Source organism: Macaca fascicularis, chromosome 9, assembly GCF_037993035.2.
Source record: "Macaca fascicularis isolate 582-1 chromosome 9, T2T-MFA8v1.1".
NCBI classification, from domain to species: Eukaryota; Metazoa; Chordata; class Mammalia; order Primates; family Cercopithecidae; genus Macaca; species Macaca fascicularis.
This window is the reverse complement of record NC_088383.1, coordinates 33212525-33231876: the sequence shown is the minus strand read 5'-3', so window position 1 is coordinate 33231876 and position 19352 is coordinate 33212525. Positions and strand designations below refer to the sequence as shown.

The following is a 19352-nucleotide window of genomic DNA, read 5'->3' as shown; positions in this document are numbered from 1 at the left end:
CAATAATGAACAAATCATCCAGACAGAAAACAAATAAGGAAGCCTTACATTTTAACTACACTTTACACCAATGGACCTAACAAACATATACGAGATATTTCATTTAACAGCAGGAGAATATAGAACTTTCTCAAGTGCAAATGGAATATTCTAAAGGACAGATCTTGAGGCCAGTAAGTCTTATAAAATTTAAGGAGACTAAAATCATATCAGGTATTTCCCAATCACAGTGGCATGAAACTAGAAATAAATAACAGAAGAAAAATTGAAAGATTTACAAATATGTGGAAATTAACATACTCCTGAACAATGGGTCAAAAAGAAATTCAAAAAGAAATCAAAAAATATCTCACAACACACAAAAATGGAAACATACCAAAATTTATGTGATGCAGCAAAAGCAGTTATTAAAAGGGAGATTATAGCAATAAAAATCTACATTAAAGCTGGGCACAGTGTCCCACACTTGCAATATCAGCTACTAAGGAGGCTAAGTGAGAGAATCACTTAAGGCGAGGAGTTTGAGGTTGGAGTGAGTTATGATCATACCACTGTACTCCAGCCTGGACAACAGAGCAAGACCCTGTCTCCAAATAAATAAATAAACAAAGTATACATTAAAAAAAGAAAAAAAGAGCTCCAATAATGTAATGTCACACTTCAAGGAACTAGAAAAAGAACAAACTGAGCCCAAGTTAGTAAAAGGAAGGAAATAAAAGATTAGAGCAGAAGTACATAAAATAGAGACTAGAAAAATCATAGAAAAGTTCAACAAAACTAAGAGTTGGTTTTTTGAAAAGATAAACATAATTGACAAGACTTTAGCTAGACTAAGAAAACAGAGCAAGACTCAAGTAACATCGGAAAAGAAAGAAGAGACATAATAACAGATACCACAAAAATACAAAGGATAAAGACTACTGTGAACATTTATACACCCACAAATTAGATACCTTAAAATAACTGGATAATTCATAGACACATACAACCCACCAAGACTAAATCATGAAAAAACAGAAAGTCTGAACAGACTAGTAATTAGTAAGAAGACTGACTCAGTGATAAAATCCCCCATTTAAAAAAAAAAAGAAAAAACCAGGACCTGATGGTTTTATGGCCTAATTCTACCCAACATTTAAAGAACTAGTAGAATCCTTCTCGAATTCTTCCAAAATCTTGAAGAGGAAGTAGTACTTCTGAACTATTTTACAAGGTTAGTATTACCCTAATACCAAAGCCAGACAAAGACACTATGAGAAAAGAAAACACAGTCCAACATCTCTGATGAATATGGATACAAATATCTTTAACAAAATACTAGCAAACTGAATTTACAGCACATTAAAAGAATCATTCACTATGACCAAGTGGGACTTATCCCTGGGGCGCAAAGATGATTCAAATATGCAAATAAATGTGATATACCATATTAATAGAATAAAAAAATCACATGATCATCTCAATATATGGGAAAAAGCATTTGAAAAAATTCAACATTCTTTCCTGACAAAAATAACAAATTAGATACAGAAGGAATGTACCTCAAAACAATAATGGCCAACTATCACAAGCCCACAGCTACACAGTCAACAGTGAAAAGTTGGAAGATTTTCCTCTAAGATGAAGAACAAGATAAAGATGCTCATTCTTGCCACTTCTATTCAACATAGTGCTGGAATTCCTAGCTAGAGCAATTAAGCAAGGAAAGAAATAAAAGGTATCCAAATAGGAAAGCAAGAAATAAAATTATTACTATTTGCAAAAAAGAAAGAGGGACCATCACTACTGACCACATGGGCATAAAGGGACAATAAACAAATACTATAAATAACTTATGCTAATGAATTTGATAATTTAAATTATATGGACAAATTCTTGGAAATTCACAATCTACCAAAACTCACAAAGGAGAAATTGACATTATGAATAGGCATATATAAAAGAAATTGAATCAATAATTAATAACCTTCCAAAACAGCAGGTACTATGCTCAGATGGTTTCACTTGGCAAATTCTACCAAACATTTAACTAAGAAATTATGCCAATTCTTTATGATCTCTTCCAGAAAATAGAAACATAGGGAACATTTCCTGACTCGTTCTATGAGGCCAGTATCACTCCAATACCAAAGCCGGACAAAGACATCACAAGAAAAGAAAACTATAGATGAATATCTTTCATGAATACATGTATGAAAATCCTCAACAAAACATTAGCAAATCACATACATAAATGTATAGAAAGAACTACACAACACAACCAAATGGGTTATTCCAGGTATGTAAGGCTGGTCCAATAATCAAAAATCAATTAATGTAATCTACATGCTAAAGAAGAAAAATCATATGATCATATCAATAAATGCAGAAAAAGTATTTGACAAAATCTAACACCTATCCATAATTTTAAAAAACTCTTTGTAAATTATAAATAAAATAGAAGTAAGCTTCCTCAGTTTGATAAAAAAAATCTACAAAAAGTTTACAGCTAACATCATACTTAATAGTGAAATCCTAAATGCTTCCTCCCTAAGATCAGGAAGAAGGTAAGCATGCCCATTTTCACCATGCTATTTAACATCATACTGGAAGTCCTAGCTAATGCAATAATGTAAGATAAGAAAATCAGAAGGAAGAAGTAGCACTGTCTGTTAGATAATGTGACTGTCTCTATAGAAAATCTCAAAGAATCACCAATATCCAGTAATAAACAATTATTGCAAATGTATAGGACACAAAAGTTAATTGCAATTGCTTTCCTATATACCAGAAACGAACTATTTGAATTTTAAATTATAGATATTAACACAATTTATAGTAGCACTGAAATTTCAACACTTCAGTGTAAATCTAAAAGAAAATATGTACAAGATCTATATGAGGAAAAGTTCATTACTCTGATGAAAGAAAGCAAGTAAGATCTAAATAAATGGAGAGAGATTTCATGTTCATAGAATGAAAGATACAATATTGTTAAGATACAAGTTCTTGTCCATTTAATCCATAGATTCAATGCAATCTCAATCAAAATTCCAGCAAGGTATTTTTTGGATACCAACAAATTATTTCCAAAGTTTATATGGAAAGGCAATAGACCCAGAGAAATCAACACAATGTTGAAGAACAACAAATTGGAGGACTGACACTACCCAACTTCAATACTTACTAAAAGCTAAAGTAATCAAGACATGTAGCACTGCCAAAATAGACAGACAAGCAAACAGAATAAAAAGCCCAGAAATAGACTCACAAATATACAGAACTGATCTTTGGCAAAGGAACAAAGGCAACTCCATGAAGAAAGAGTAGTCTTCTCAACAAATGATGCTGAAACAACTGGACATCCAAATGCAAAAAATAGTAATAATAAATAATGAATCTAGACACAGACTTTACACCTCTCACAAAAATTAACTCAAAATGGATCAGGCACAGTGGCTCACGCCTGTAATCCCAGTACTATGGGAGGCTGAGGTAGGCAGATCACGAGGTCAGGAGTTCGAGACCAGCCTGACCAACATGGTGAAACTCCATCTCTACTAAAAATACAAAAGTTTGCCGGGCATGGTGGCGCATGCCTGTGGTCCCAGCTGCTAGGGAGGCTGAGGCAGAAGAATCGCTTGAATGGGGAGGCAGAGGTTGCAGTGAGCCGAGATGGCACCATTGCACTCCAGCGACAGAGTGAGACTTCGTCTCAAAAAAAAAAAAAAAAATTAACTCAAAATGGATCATAATTATAAAATGCAAAACTATAAAACTTTTACAAGACAGTAGAAGAGACGATCTAGGTAACTTTGAGTCTGAAGGTGAATTTTTACATATAACACCTAAAGCACAATCATGAAATTAAAAAAAAATGGTAAGTTTGACTTTATTCTGGCTCTGCAAAAGACACTGCTAAAAGAATGAAAAGATAAGCCACAGACTGAGAGAATATCTTTGCCAAACACATATCTGATACAAGGCTTGTATCCAAAATATAAAAAGAACTTTTAAAACTCAACAATAAGAAAACAAACAACCCAATTTTTAAAATAGGTAAAAGATCTGAGCACCTCACCAAAGAAATGAAACAGATGGCAAATAAGCATATGAAAAGATGCTCAACATCATGCATAATCATGGAATTGCAAATGAAAACAATGAAATATCACTACAAAACTATTAGAATGGTTAAAAGCACAAACACTGTCAATTCTAAATGCTGACAAAGATGTGGAGCAACAAGAATTCTCCTCAATTGTAGGGGGGAATGTACAATGGTACAGCCCCTCTGCATGCTCATTTGGCAGTTTCTTATAATGCTAAACAACTCTTACTATATGACTTAGCAGTCATGCTGCTTTGTGTTTACCCAATTGAGCTGAAAACTTACATCCACAAAAAAACGTGCACAAAAGCGTTAATAGCAGCTTTATTTATAATTGCCGTAACATGGAAACAACCAAGATGCCCTTTCACAGGTAAATGGATAAATTGTAGTAAATCCATAAATTTATTATTTATCAGCAATAAAAAGAAATAAACTGTCAAACTATTGAAAGACATGGAGGAACTTTAACTGTACATTATTAGGTAAAAGAAAGACTAATATCAAATATACAACATTCTTGAAAAGGAAATACTATCGAAACAGTAAATAAACAGATTAGTGGTTTCCAGAGATTCAGGTGGATGGAGGAAGAGGTGAATAGGTGGGACACAGGGGATTTTTAGGGCAATTAAACTATTCTGTGTGACACTGTAATGGTGGATCCATGACATGATACATTTGTCAAAACCCACTGAGCTGTACAAGGCAAAAAGCAAACCAGATGTATGCTATGGACTGTAGTTAATAATAATGTATCAAAATTGGTTCATCAACCATAACAAATGCATCACATTAATGCAAAATGTTAATAATAGGGGAAGCTTTATGCAGTAAGCGGGGTGTGGGGGGAGTGCGCTAATGGGAACTCTCTATAATTTCTGTTCAATTTTTCTGTGATCCTAAAACTTCTCTAAAAAATAGTCTATTAAATGAAGCAACATCAAGATGAAATTGTGACCTAAAAGCAAAACCAGAGTGCAATACAAAGGTAGCTTCCGTCTTGCCAGCCAGGCTATAAGATTTAATAGAATTTAGGAAACAGGAAGGGAAGAGAGAATTAAGTGTGGCCAGAGAAGAAGAGAGGAGGTACTTTTAAAAGAAAATGATAGTGAACAAGTAAAACGCAGCAATAAAGAGAGTAAGTCTATACTAATAGAGCTAAGAAACTGAAACAACCGCCATTGGAAAAAGATCTTATGAATTTGCAAAGCATTTTCTCCATATTACACAATATAATTCTGTCCTCTGCTCCCCTTTAGAACCATGAGTAAAATCTCAACCATATTTTATCCTTTTGAAATGTGGTTTTCTGATTGGAAGATGTATTCCATTAAACTATGAGTGAGTACAGGGATTTCTGCTTTCATCCATGATGGAGCATCAGGGACCAGAATTACTCTTCTACCTTAAACCACTTAAATACTGGACAAAAATACATGAAACAGTGGTATTCAGAAATTGGAAAACAGTGAAAGCAGAATATATGGTAATAAAGTGGAAAGGCCCTGTGATGACCCCAATTTGCTGTCTGGAATTGCCAGTCCACACTATAGGGAAGGGGAACTCAGAGCATACTGGTTGCCTTGAGTTTAGGAAACAAAGTTCAGTGTTTGTGGAAGCCAAGGTACAATATTAGAAGGAAGGCAACCATACAGACTGAGAGAGAGAAAAAGAGAGAGCTCTTGAGAGGTTCATAGATGTACAACGGATTCCCCTTGATGTATACAGAGGTTTTCACTATCTAGTCCAAAGTTCTATACACCTTTCTACCCCACCTAGTCAGTCAGACCTCTCTTCGATCAGACATCTCTACAGAACTTGGGAGTGCTGTAAGATGTGCAGCTGTCCTTGGTTTAAACATGGCAAGGTTTGGGTTTAAAGCTGAAGTTGAAAGAGGGCAGAATTCCCAGCAACCTGTTCCAAGCAAACATTATTTTCTACTTTTGAACTGTATTCCACAGTGTGCTTTACACTATTATTTCAAAATTCTCTCCAGCCCTAAGACATGAGTAAGTTATTGACAAGTAGTCATAAACTTAACAGACAAGCTCTAGCAGCTCTTTATATTCCTGAACTGACAACTACTCATCTGCAGTGAAAGCATTTGTGGATATAATTCCTAGTAACAAAATCTACAAACTACTTAAATTTATCACTGCTACACCTCAAAGGCCTGCCAACGTTTCAGTATTATGTTCTAATCACAACTCCCTTCTATTGACAAGTAGTCATAAACTTAACAGACAAGCTCTAGCAGCTCTTTATATTCCTGAACTGACAACTACTCATCTGCAGTGAAAGCATTTGTGGATATAATTCCTAGTAACAAAATCTACAAACTACTTAAATTTGTCACTGCTACACCTCAAAGGCCTGCCAACGTTTCAGTATTATGTTCTAATCACAACTCATAATCCTCCATTCCATGTACTAACATGCACTCCTCAAAAATTAATCTAGGCCGGGCGCAATGGCTCACGTCTGTAATCCCAACACTTTGGGAGGCTGAGGCAGGCAGATTACCTGAGGTCAGGAGTTCGAGACTAACCTGGCCAACATAGTGAAACTCTCTCTACTAAAAAAATAGATAGATAGATGGATGGATAGATAGATAGATAGATAGATAGATAGATAGATAGATAGATAGACACAAAAGTTATAAAAGTTAGCTGGGTGTGGTGGTGCATGCCTGTAATCCCAGCTACTCGGGAGGCTGAGAGACGAGAATCACTTGAACCCAGGAGGCAGAGGTTGCAGTGAGCTGAGATCATGCCACTGCACTCCAGCCTGGGCAACAGAGCAAGACTCTGTCTCAAAAAAAAAAAAAAAAACTAGTTTCAATAACACATATCCTTAACTAAGAATTTTAATAGTTGCTTGACAACCAGCTCAACTGTATGGCTCCAAACTCCAAGGCAGGGAGTCTGCACTGTTAATCTAATAATTATTACTTTAAATTATAGAAATTAATGTAACAGAGGTTATTATCACAATAATGCTTTAATGAATGGAAACTTACGTGGTTCTGTTGCAGAAACACCTTTAAATTCATCAGTTGAGTGGGCTTCTATGAATTCTGAAATAATTAAAAGTGTATTTGTCACTATAAATTTCAAACAGCAATTATATATACTAATTGAGTTTAAATTTTATTGTTTTAATTTTAGGAACTTATTAAAAGAAAGAAAACTTTGAAAAAATAATAGCTGCCAACACTGCAGATCTTCCCAATCAGGCAACAAATAGTAACATTTAAAAGAATGTGTGTAACAGCTGATTATAAACCACTTTCTCACCAAAACTTGTTTTTGCTCTTGTATTCGCTTATATTCGTTGATTGTACCATCATTATCTAGTCTTCCTTCTATATCCGGTCACCAACTTTCAAGTAAATATTTCTCAAACCTGACTCCCTTCTTCTTTTCACTAGTCTTTGAATATAGGTATTTATCACACATCTAAGATATAATAACTTCCCTTTCCTACTCCTAGTCCCCAAATCTAGCTTCTACAGTGCAGTCAGGAAAAAACTTCTCTAAAATTAAATCCTACAAAAAATCTTCAATGATTCTTTATTATTTTTTTTAAAAGTCTAAGCTCCTTAGCAGAGCATCCATTCCCACTATGACTGGCCCTCTGTTACTTCATCCCTATATATCGCTTCTTACTCTAATACCAATCCAGTTGTAATTCTCTATGTATGTTGTTTGTTCATGCTATTGTCTTCTTAAAATACCAAATATTTCCCTTCTTTACTTTACTAAATCCTATTCTCCCTTTAAAGTTGCATAAAGTCTTCCTAACTCCTTAGGTTGAACAGATTGCTCCTTTCTGTGGACCCAATGCAAATTCCACATGCCTTTATCATGCATAACACTGTACTAACGTGCTAGACAATGTACTTGTATCCTTACTAAGCTGTAAGTTTTATGGAAGTAACAACCACATTGTTGTCTGCACAGGGGATACACATTGTATTCATTTTGTATGTTCCCAGAATCTGGAACATAATAAAAACTTTTATTAAAATATCAAACTCACTATTAAATATTATCTAAATTTACCATTGTATAATTTTATAACTGTAAATTTTTTTACTTTAAGTTTCAAAATGTTAATACACTTAGGAAACCCCATAAAAGTCAAACATGCTAGGCATAATGGCTCATGCCTGTAATCCTAACATTTTGGGAGCCCAAGGTAGGAGGATCTCTTGAGGCCAGAAGTTAAAGACCAGTCTGGGCAACATAGTGAGACCTACATGTGTACAAAAAAAAATCAGCTGGCCTCAGTGGCTTGTGCCTGTGGTCCTAGCTACCTCAAAAGGCTGAGCAGAAAGGATCGCCTGAGACCAAGAGTTTGAGGCTGCAGTGAGCAATATTCATGCAACTACACTCCAGCATGGGTGACAGAGTGAGACTCTCTCTTTAAAAGATAAAAATAATAACAAAATTTTTAATAAAATTTTTAAGGACAAACATGTATAAAATATTATCACCTTCAATTTTCTGTGCTACAGCTTCACAACTTTTCACTGCTTCTGGTCGATTTTCTTCATCCCTGTTCACGTTCAATAAATGAAACATTTTTTAATATATCAAAGAGTAAGAGTTTAAATTACACTAAAATAAGAACTAAAATGTGTAGTCTAGACATATGAAGTTTGTAAAATAAAAATTAAACATATCTTTAATCTTTATTCACAGACACTAAGGTAAACTTACAAGTTACAAGTTGAAAAGTCAAACTAAACTATGCAATTTTATGAATTCCATGTAGGCCATGAATATAATTAAGTATACCAAAAACATTAACAACAAAAATAGCAAAAATAAATTGTTAGAAACATGAGGTATCTTTTTGTCAAATATTATTATCAGTCATATAATGATGAAGGACATAAGTTCTGGAGTGAGACTAGCTGACCTTTGGGTCAAAACCTGTTTCATCCACTTACTTATTATATGAACTCAGCCAGGTACATTACTTAACCTCTATTGGCTTCAGTTTATTCTCATTAAAATTGGGGTATAATAGTACCTTTCTCATAAAGTAGTTATGAAAATCAAAGATTATACATGTAAAGTTACTACAAAAATCCCTAGTACACAGCAGACACTTAAATGTCAAGTATGAATATGGTCTAAACCTTAACCTCTGAGCCAAGGATCTAGTTATGCAACCCTCAGGAGCCAACTCAAGTACCACTCTCTTCATTATTTTCAGTTATTGACAGAGATATCACTAACGTAACTGCATAACTAGTGGTCCCTCCCAACTATGGGTACGTATATTCTATTTTAACACTAAAAAATAATGTTTTGTCTGTTTAATGCAAAAGCATGGCTGCTTATAAATGTAAAACTTTTACTTGGATAAGCTGTTGATATAATTTTTAATGAACTTGTTCATCAACAATGAAGTATTTCATTAGATCTTAGTTTCCTATTTATTACTAGGAGTTACCTAATCAAACTGAAAAAAGAATTTATGAGCCGGATATTTCAAAGCTAGCAATGTCCAATATAACTTTCTAATAACAGCCACATGTGGGTACTAAGCACCTGAAATGTGGCTAGTGTGACTAAGAAACTGATTTTCTACATTGAATTTGCATAGCCATATGCAGCTAATGTCTCCTGTATTGCACATCTCAGATTATTAAAAATTGCAAATAGAAACAAGTTGACTAGACCTGATTTGACTAAGAAGCCCTGTGTACAGCCATCATATCTGACTCATTATCTTACATTCAGTGCTAATTATATACCATTTCTTATTGTTTTTGATTCAATTAGTTCTGATATTTCACTTACATGGTTTTAGACAACATGACTTTCCAGGAGGATTTAGACCTCTGTTTAAGGCGATTCTTCAGTTCTTCAAATCTTTGTAAAAGGCGTACTATTTGTGCAATACTTAAAGTGACTGTTTTGTCAGGTTCTGGAGGCTCTGCTTGTAAAAGAGTTTGATCTTTACTTATCTAAAATAATAAAATTAACCAGTTACTTAGTAAATACCCATTTTGTTCCCATACCTCAAATAAATTTCATTATTTCCTTTATTAAATCAAAGTAATTTTTATATTATTCTTATCTATAGCTATAGCCAAGTAATGCTATAATATTTTACAAATGTATTTATATGAGCAATTATCTATGAACAGAATTACAGCTCAGTGATGGTTTTTACATGTAAAACCTGAAATCTAATAATCTGTTTAATGTTAAAATATATAGGAATTTTAAGCAAGTCCAATAACAATAAATGCAACTCAAAATATTTACAAGAGTAATTCTAAATTGTTTCCCATAAATTCTTTTTAAGAATACCCTTACTGTGGTAAATTAACTAAAGATAATAATTTTTTCTCAAAGGCTAATACTGTCTATTACTAACTCCCGGAAGTTAAAATATAAAAGTCTATGGAACTAGCATTTTTCCAGTCTGCGTGGGGAAGACTGAGACATAGTTGTGTGTCTTGAGACCTTTAGAATAGACCAAGCTAAAAAATAACAGGCAGTGAGAAGAAACAGCAAAATTCACAGAATAAGATGACCATAATTACTATTCTAGGTAATAAGTTTACTTAAAGAAAATTCAGCAAGAATGAGTGTCCAGAAACCACAGCAAAAGAAACCTACAAACAGCCAATGTGTGGAGACATAAACAAGCAGAACAGCAATTGGGGTCAGAAAGTTTTGATAGGAAAATGACACAGAATATTTACAAGAGTAATGCTAAAATAATTGCTTGCCCTAAATTCAGAGATCCACCCATGTAGAGATCTCCAATCCTTATGCTAGGAGGAAAAGTTGGAAAAAAAATGAAGTCAAGGACTTAGCAAAGATAAATTCCAGCATTGGGGATTTAGAACAGAGACTTCATTTTTGGAATGAGTGGAATGAGAGTAGGATGTAACAGCAGGAAGTAAATGCTGGGCAACACACTAGAAGTCTGAGCTTGGGTGTAGGGAAGATATGACAAGGAACACAGAATAGATGGAAGGGAAGCAGGAGACCTATGGAAACTTTATAGACAAAGGAAAGATCCCAAATAAGAAGCCACAAATCATAAATTGAGTCAAAAATAATGTCATCAGTTTACTGTGTCTCACCTCAACAATCTATTCTTCATTGTGTTGTCTGAGATAGTGGAATATTTCTTCCTTGACCGGTGGTCTGATGTTAACCTTTTTCAGCAGAGCATCCTGAAGAGGCATTGGAAGAGGAAGAAGCTTCTCTTCCTAGTTTCGTGTCTCTCTCTGCTTCTTCCTCAGGCAGTGTGTAGTATATTTTATAGTACTCACCCCCAGAAAATTTCAACAGCATCAGCTCATGGATGACTTCCTGGTAAGGTCCCTGTCATGGCAGATTCCTATGGGCAGCTTCCCCCAGAACTTTGTAGCAAAATTCACCAGTGCAGAGCCTCCCTTAGGGAAGTTTTCCAACATATCACCCTTGTGAACAGCTTCCCAGCAGGAAGTACAGCACCTCTCTGGAAGGTGGCTTTCCTAGCATCACAGAGGGCAGATTCCTAAGTGTACCACCCTCATGGACAGCTTCCCAGTGAGTTCAAGCTCCACCAGCCTCGCAGCCCAGCAAACTTCTCTGCCATGTAGTGATGAAAGCTGCTCCCTCTTCAGAAGTTCTGCACCTTAGCCCTGCATTGCTGGGAGGGAATGATTAGGGATATTCATATTCTGATTCCACCCTAGGAGTTGAAGTTGTTCCCTCTATCTTCTACTCCTGTATTCATTAGAATTATCTTTACTCCTTTAGTAGAATGTCTATCAATATCCTTCAGTAGATATTCCTCTGTTACAATAATTCTTTATATCAAACTTTCCCTAACCAAATTACTGTGTGGTTTTTGTCCCTTGATTAGACTCTTGATACATTACATTTCCCAATAAACATTAAATTTTAACAGAAGTCCTTTCTGGGAAAAAAGATGAAGTCACAGAACTAAAAGAGTATGGAATATAGACAGTGGGTTATCAGCTAAATGGTTTCTTCAGAAAGACCTTGGGGCACAGATTCCAGCAGGACAACTCTGAAAAGTACAGGCTACTGCAGGCTCAGCCTACATTTCTCTGGTGCAGCTCACCATATACTCTAATGGTTTCCACATGTATCTCTGTTAATGCAACATGTAATGCAACATGATCACTGACATTAACCTCGCCAGCATGTACTGACAATAAATTTTGTCAGCAGTAAAAAGATTATCACAAGATTCTCAAATGTTAGTGTGCATGAGAATCCCTTGTTTCCTACCTGTTGAAGCAGTAGATTCCTAACTCACAGACTCACAAAAGAAATCTAATCCAGTAACGTGCACTTATAACAGGTATCTTGGGTGACATTTAAACATGTTCTACCAACTACACTTTAAGAAAGATTCCTTGAGGAGCCCTCTCCCACCACTCCTATTCAACACAGTATTGAAAGTCCTGGTCAGAGCAATCAGACAAGAGAAAGAAATAAAGTGCATCCAAATAGGAAGAGTGGAAGTCAAACTATCCCTGCTTATAGACAACATAATCCTGTATCTAGAAAACCCCAAAGTCTTGGCCCAAAACCTCCCTCAGCTGATAAACAGCCTCAGCAAAGTCTCAAGATACAAAGTCAATGTACAAAAATCACTAGCATTCCTATACATCAACAACAGTCGAGCCAAGAGCCAAATCAAGAGCCAATCCCGTTCACAATTGCCACAAAAAGAATACCTAGGAACACAGCTAACCAGGGAGGTGAACAATCTCTACAAGGAGAACTACAAAACACTGCTCAAAGAAATCAGAAATGATACCAACAAATGGAAAAACAGTCCATGTGCATGGATAGAAAGAATCAAATTATTAAAATGGCCATACTGCCCAAAGTAAATTTATAGATCCAATGATATTCCTATCAAACTAACAACGAAATTCTTCACAGAACTAGAAAAAATCTATTTTAAAGTTCATATGGAACCAAAAACAGCCCAAAGAGCCAAGGCAATCCAAAGCAAAAGGAACAAATCTGGAGGCATCACACTACCCAACTTCAAACTATACTATAGGGTTACAGTAACCAAAACAGCATGGTACTGGCACAAAAACAGACACATAGAGCAATGGAACAGAATAGAGAAGCCAGAAATAAGGCTGCACACCTACAATTATCTGATCTTTGACAAACCTGACAAAAGCAAACAATGAAAAAAGGATTCCCTATTCAATAAATGAGGCTGGGATAACTCGTTAACCATGTGCAGAAGATTTAAACTGGACTCACTGCTTACATCATATACAAAAATTAACTCAAGATGAATAAAAGACTTAAATGTAAAACCCAAAACTATAAAAATTCTGGAAGACAACCTAGGCAATATGATTCTGGACACAGGAATGGGCAAAGACTCCATGAAGACGCCAAAAGCAATTGCAACAAAGCAAAATTTAACAAATAGGATCTAATTAAACTTAAGAGCTTCTGTGCAGCAAAAGAAACTATCAACAGAGTAAACAGGCAACCTAGAAATTGGGAGAAAACATTTGCAAACTATTCATCTGACAAAGGCCTAATATCCAACATCTATAAGAAACTTAAGCAAATTTATAAGACGCAAACAAACAACACCATTAAAAAGTGGACAAGGCCAGGCGCAGTGGCTCACGCCTGTAATCCTAGCACTTTGGGAGGCTGAGGCAGGCAGATTCCTGAGCTCAGGAGTTTGAGACCAGCCTGGGCAACATGGTGTAACCCTGTCTCTACTAAAATACAAAAAAAAAAAAAAATTAGCTGGGCATGGTGGCATACACCTGTAGTCCCAGCTACTTGGGAGGCTGAGGCAGGAGAACTGCTTGAACCCGGGAAGCTGAGGCAGGAGAACTGCTTGAACCGAGGAGGCAGAGGTAGCAGTGAGCCGAGATCGTGCCACTGCACTCCAGCCTGGCGACAGAGCAAGACTCTGTCTCAAAAAAAAGAAAAAAAAAAAAAAAAAGGTGGACACAGGACATGAATAGATACTTTTCAAAAGAAGACATACATGGGACCAACAATCATATGAAAAAAAGCTCAACATCACTGATCATTAGAGAAAAGCAAATCAAACCACAATGAGACACCATCTCATACCAGTCAGAATTACTATTATTAAAAAGTTAAAAAGTAATAATAAAAGGTGCTGGCAAGGTTGTGGAGAAAAAATTGCTTATACACTGTTGGTGGGAGTATAAATTAGTTCCCTGTTGTGGAAAACAGTATGGTGATTCCTCAAATATCTAAAAACAGAACTACCATTTGACCCAGCAATGCCATTACTAGGTATACACCGAAGGGAAAATAAATCATCCTGTCATAAAGACACGTGCATGTGTATGTTCACTGCATCACTATTCACAATAGCAAAGACATGGAATCGACCTAAATGTCCATCAGTGGTTGACTGGATGAAGAAAATGTGGTATATATATACCATGGAATACTATGCAGCCATATAAACGCATGAGATCATGTATTTTGCAGGAACATGGATGGAACTGGAGGCCATTATCCTTATCAAACTAGCACAGGAACATAAAACCTAATACTGCATATTCTCACTTGCAAGTGGGAGCTAAATGATGAGAACTCATGAACACAAAGAAGGGAACAATAGACACTGGGGTCTACATGAGGGTGGAAGGAGAGGAGCAGAAAAGATAACTATTGGGTATTGGGCTTAATATGTGGGTGATGAAATAATCTGTACAACAAATACCTGTGACATGAGTTTACGTAAATAACAAACCTGTACATGTACCCCTGAACTTAAAATAAAATTTACGAAAAAAAAAAAAGAGAAACACTCCTTGAAAAACAGCAGATAATACAAACCTTTAGATAATGTATCTGGTATACCAAATTAATAAAATATTTAAGATAAGCAATGATGGGTTTAAACATTGAAAAACTTGAAATTCCAGATCAGAAGTATACTGTGTAGTGGGGGTTCCTCCTGGTGATTATGAATGCACCGGTTGGGATTTCAGGCATAATGGACATGATAGTAACTAACAATAAGGTGTAGACACAGAGAAAAGTGGACACATCTGACAGTTATTTAGAAAGTAAAACCCAGAGGACTTGTGGATAGATTAAATATCAGGAATAGATGGAAGTGAGTTGTCAGGAATGGTTTCCACATTTCACATTTACCCAATCTGATAAATAGTACTCATTCACTAAGATAGGGAACATTAGAAGAGTTTAGGAGGAAAAAATTCATATTTCTGACCCATTGCATCTGAGGTGGAATAGTCAAGTAAGCAATTATATACAAACCCTGGAGTTCAGAGAAACATTTTGAGCAAAAGGTATATGTTTCTAAATTACATGCATAAAGATAATACTTGAATGGAAAAACTGGATGAGACTGCCTAGGGAGAAAGTTTGGAGCAAAAAGAAAAAAGGCATAGGATAAAACTTTGAGGTACTCCAACATTTACTGGTTGGGTTAAGGAGGGGACTTTAAAAAGAAGATAGCCAAAGAGGTAAAACAATAGCCAGGAAAATGTAATTCACAGAAGCCAAAGGAATAGTGTTTCAAAAATGAGGGCACAATCAATAATATTAATTATAGCTGAGGCAAAAAAAAAAAAAGTCTGTTTAATTTAACAACGTACAATTTACTGGGAACCATATGGAGAGAATGTTTTACTTGTCAGAGAGACAGAATTCAGTCTGGATAGATTGAGAAATGCTTGGGAAATAAGAGCATAGTGTATAGTAAATTAATATACAAATAAATGTGGCTCTGAATGTGTGACACATGCTCCATGGCTAAACTCTTAAGGGTTATTACAGGAAATCCATAAACAACTCTAATTGTTTTACTTAATACCCTTAGTTGTCTCTTACAAGGAAAGAGTGCCCAGATTAATCTCTTCACTAGGTGCCAGTTTATTCATTGAATACTTAAAAAAAAAAAAAAAAAAAAAGACCCAATTAGTTTCATTGTTCAAAGACTGTCTACTCTGTTTTTCTCTCCACTCGCTTATAAATCTGCTTTGCCTTTACACCCTGGTAATAATCTAATGACTGTTTCCCTAATATGAGTAAATTTGCATACAAAATAATTTTTTTAAAACAGGCTAATAGAGGACATGGAAATAGGCCTTTAGAGAGGAATGTGGATCAAATGAGAGATAAAAGAGCATATTTAAAAATTGAAAGGAAGGATAAAATTTAATGAGAGAAATTGAATATACAAGAGAGAATAATTAATTAATCAAAGTTCTTGAGAACGCATGGCAGGGCACAGTGGCTCGCACCTGTAATCCCAGCACTTTGGGAGGCAGAGGCGAGGGAATTGCATGAGTCCAGGAGTTCAAGACCAGCCTGGGCAACATGGCGAAACCCCATCTCTATTAAAAAAAAATACCAATTAGCCAGGCATGGTGGCTCACACCTGTGGTCCCAGCTACTTGAGAGGCTGAGGTTGGAGAATCACCTGAGCCCAGGAGGTCAAGCCTTCAGTGAGCCAAGATCAAATCACTGCAGTCCAGCCAGGGCAACCAGAATGAGACCCTGTCTCAAAAACACAAACAAACAAACAAACACAGAATCTTGAGAAGACCAGAGGATATGAAATCCAAAATAGAAGCGAAATAATTAGTCATATGTATAAGAAAGAACAATATATCTGTCTTAACAGGAAAAATGAAAGAGAAAATGAGTACAGATGTTAATATTTTGTTAGGTAGCAGGAATTGAAGGAGTTCCAACCAATGACTTACATTTAGAGTATTCCAAGTGTTTGGCAGCCAGAGCAGTATTTAAAGTAATAATTGGAAAAACAGAAATTTATAGTTCAAGAATAAGTTGCCTAAATTAGTGATTTTTAAAATAAAGTAATTTTGTTAATGACAAGGTGCACAGTGTGACTGGAAGTGGAGGCCAAGAGATCTTTGGAGATGAGGAAGTCAAGAAAGTAAGAGGCCAGGGTTTTGGATAGGTCATGTACATTGACATGACTGAGTGTAAAAGAATAGTAAAAGTAAACCCATTAATAAAATAATAAAAAGAGGTTGATGGATGAAAAGAAGATGACAAGATGAGTTTCCAAAGTTGCAAAGAAGAACACCTTTTAAAAGAGGGTAGAGGAATAGTAGACTTCACTTTAACCCTACCTCTCTGGAAGGATAATGACCACTATGCCATAATCAAAGAATGACTAACACTTTTCCAATGTCAATCAAATGTATCCTAAAGCAAAGAGTATATAGACCATGAAAGTCTTCTATTCTGGGACCAGAGATAAAACAATGAGAAGATGCTAGGATATAGTCCCAGTTCATGCATTTAAGGTTCTATCTATATTTATCCTTTAACTTTACACCCCCAAAGAAACTGGCCTCTTTTCTTTGAAAAGCCTGGGCTTCAAGAGTGTTTAATTGGACTGAACCATAAGTGTGACCAAATGAGAACTAAAATAATTCTGTAAATCAGTAAAGCTACCCTGGAAATCATTCCAATATACTAACAGCATATATAAAGTGTTTTCCAAAGTAGAATTAAAAGCCCCTAAGCCCCTAGTTTGAGACCAGTAGTTCTCAAACTAATGGTAAAGTACCTGAATCAAAAGTGTAAAAGAACATCATTAAAATAACATATTTCATCTATAGAAAATCGATACATAATTTTATGTCTATACATACATCATCATTTAGCATGATTTTTTTAAATATGGTAGAAAGTTTTAAAGTGAAAGATTCTCTCATCGCCCTTTTATGTAAATTGGAAAAAAATGATAACTTAGTTTCCATTATTCAATTTTAGGAAAAAACATGTGTCAGTCAAACTTGGAGTACACCAGATATATGCAGGGACATAGGGTGTAAGTCACTGAGAAATATTTTATCCCATCCACTTACTCCTTGTCTACCTAAATCAAAAGATTACTTTATAACCAACAGTTATTCAAAAATGACTTACACATGCTTAACTTATACATAATCCAAATTGGTTTTCAAATGAGTTAAAAAATATTAACAATTTTAAAACATTAGACTTACTTCTTCCATCTGATTGACTTGCCACTGAAACCACTTTAAGAAAACAAAAGAGGGACAAAAAAAGAAATAGTGACTATTTAAATTTCAGCAATGAAATAAATATCTATATAAATGTGTGTCTGTGTCTGTGACTCTTCATCCATCAAATATCAGCCCTGACCGAAATATCACTTGGGATTCAGAATGGGGCTAATGCACTATACAAATGAACATAAAATTCTTAAACATATAGAGCAGCAAGGATGGAATTCCTTCTACTCCCTTAAAATTTAGAAACCTCTTCTTCATTGGCATGTATTTCTGTGTTAAGTTTTAGTAGGCTTAAGAAGTGATATATTGAACATACCTTAAAAAGAGATTCCAAAATCTGAAAAATAAAGTTTTAATTAACACGTTTAAAAATAGAACACTTAACCATGTATTATATAATATTTAGTTCAGTCTTTTGCAATTTTCAATCACAAAAATGTACTAAGTATTAAATTATAACTTTATAAATCTGTAGTTGAAAATTATAATTTTTTATTTACAGACAGTGCTTTTAGTTCACCTTGCATAGACAACTTCATTCTAGAATTTAAAAATAATTTTTCTTTCTATATATAGAAAGGGAGAAAGAGAGAAAGAGAGACAGAATCTCACTGTCACCCAGGCTTGAGTGCAGCAGCGCACTCATAGCTCACTATAACGTTGAACTCCTAGGCTCAAGTGATCCACTTGCCTCAGCCTCCTGAGTAGCTAGGACTACATGGGCACGCCCCCATACCTGGCTAATTTTTAATTTTGTTTTTAATAGGGACAGAGTTTGGTCATATTGCCCAGGTTGGTCTCAAACTCCTGGCCACAAACGATCCTCCTATCTCAGCCTCCCAAAGCACTGAGCATGAGCCATCACACCTGACCCTAATACATCTATATCAGGAAGCCCCCAAACAATTCCCAAATGTATTTCGTATATTTTCTTAATATAGGTAAGGAGGCTGGGTGTGGTGGCTCATGCCTGTAATCCCAGCACTTTGGGAGACCAAGGCAGGTGGATCACCTGAAGTTGGAAGTTCGAGACCAGCCTGACCAACATGGAGAAACCCCGTCTCTACTAAAAATACAAAACTTAGCCAGGTGTGGTGGTGCATGCCTATAATCCCAGCTACTAGGGAGGCTGAAGCAGGAGAATCACTTGAACCCAGTAGGCGGAGGTTGCAGTGAGCCAAGATC

At 35.5% G+C, this 19352-nt stretch overlaps 1 protein-coding gene across 3 annotated transcripts in view; it reads right to left on the bottom strand.

The window, feature by feature from the left end:
• CCDC7 (coiled-coil domain containing 7) overlaps positions 1 to 19352 on the bottom strand; it is a 433255-nt gene that overhangs the window by 397977 nt on the left and 15926 nt on the right. For all 3 annotated transcript variants that reach the window (XR_012417571.1, XM_065520519.2, XM_074001364.1), the window contains exons 5-9: positions 18484 to 18504; positions 18138 to 18170; positions 9910 to 10076; positions 8592 to 8653; positions 7113 to 7169 (exon numbers count right to left, since the gene is read on the bottom strand). Coding sequence is in view for 2 of the 3 variants with exons in the window: in XM_065520519.2 (XP_065376591.1) it covers positions 7113 to 7169; positions 8592 to 8653; positions 9910 to 10076; positions 18138 to 18170; positions 18484 to 18504 (340 nt within the window). In the remaining variant the exon portion in view is untranslated. The remainder of the gene's footprint in view (positions 1 to 7112; positions 7170 to 8591; positions 8654 to 9909; positions 10077 to 18137; positions 18171 to 18483; positions 18505 to 19352) is intronic.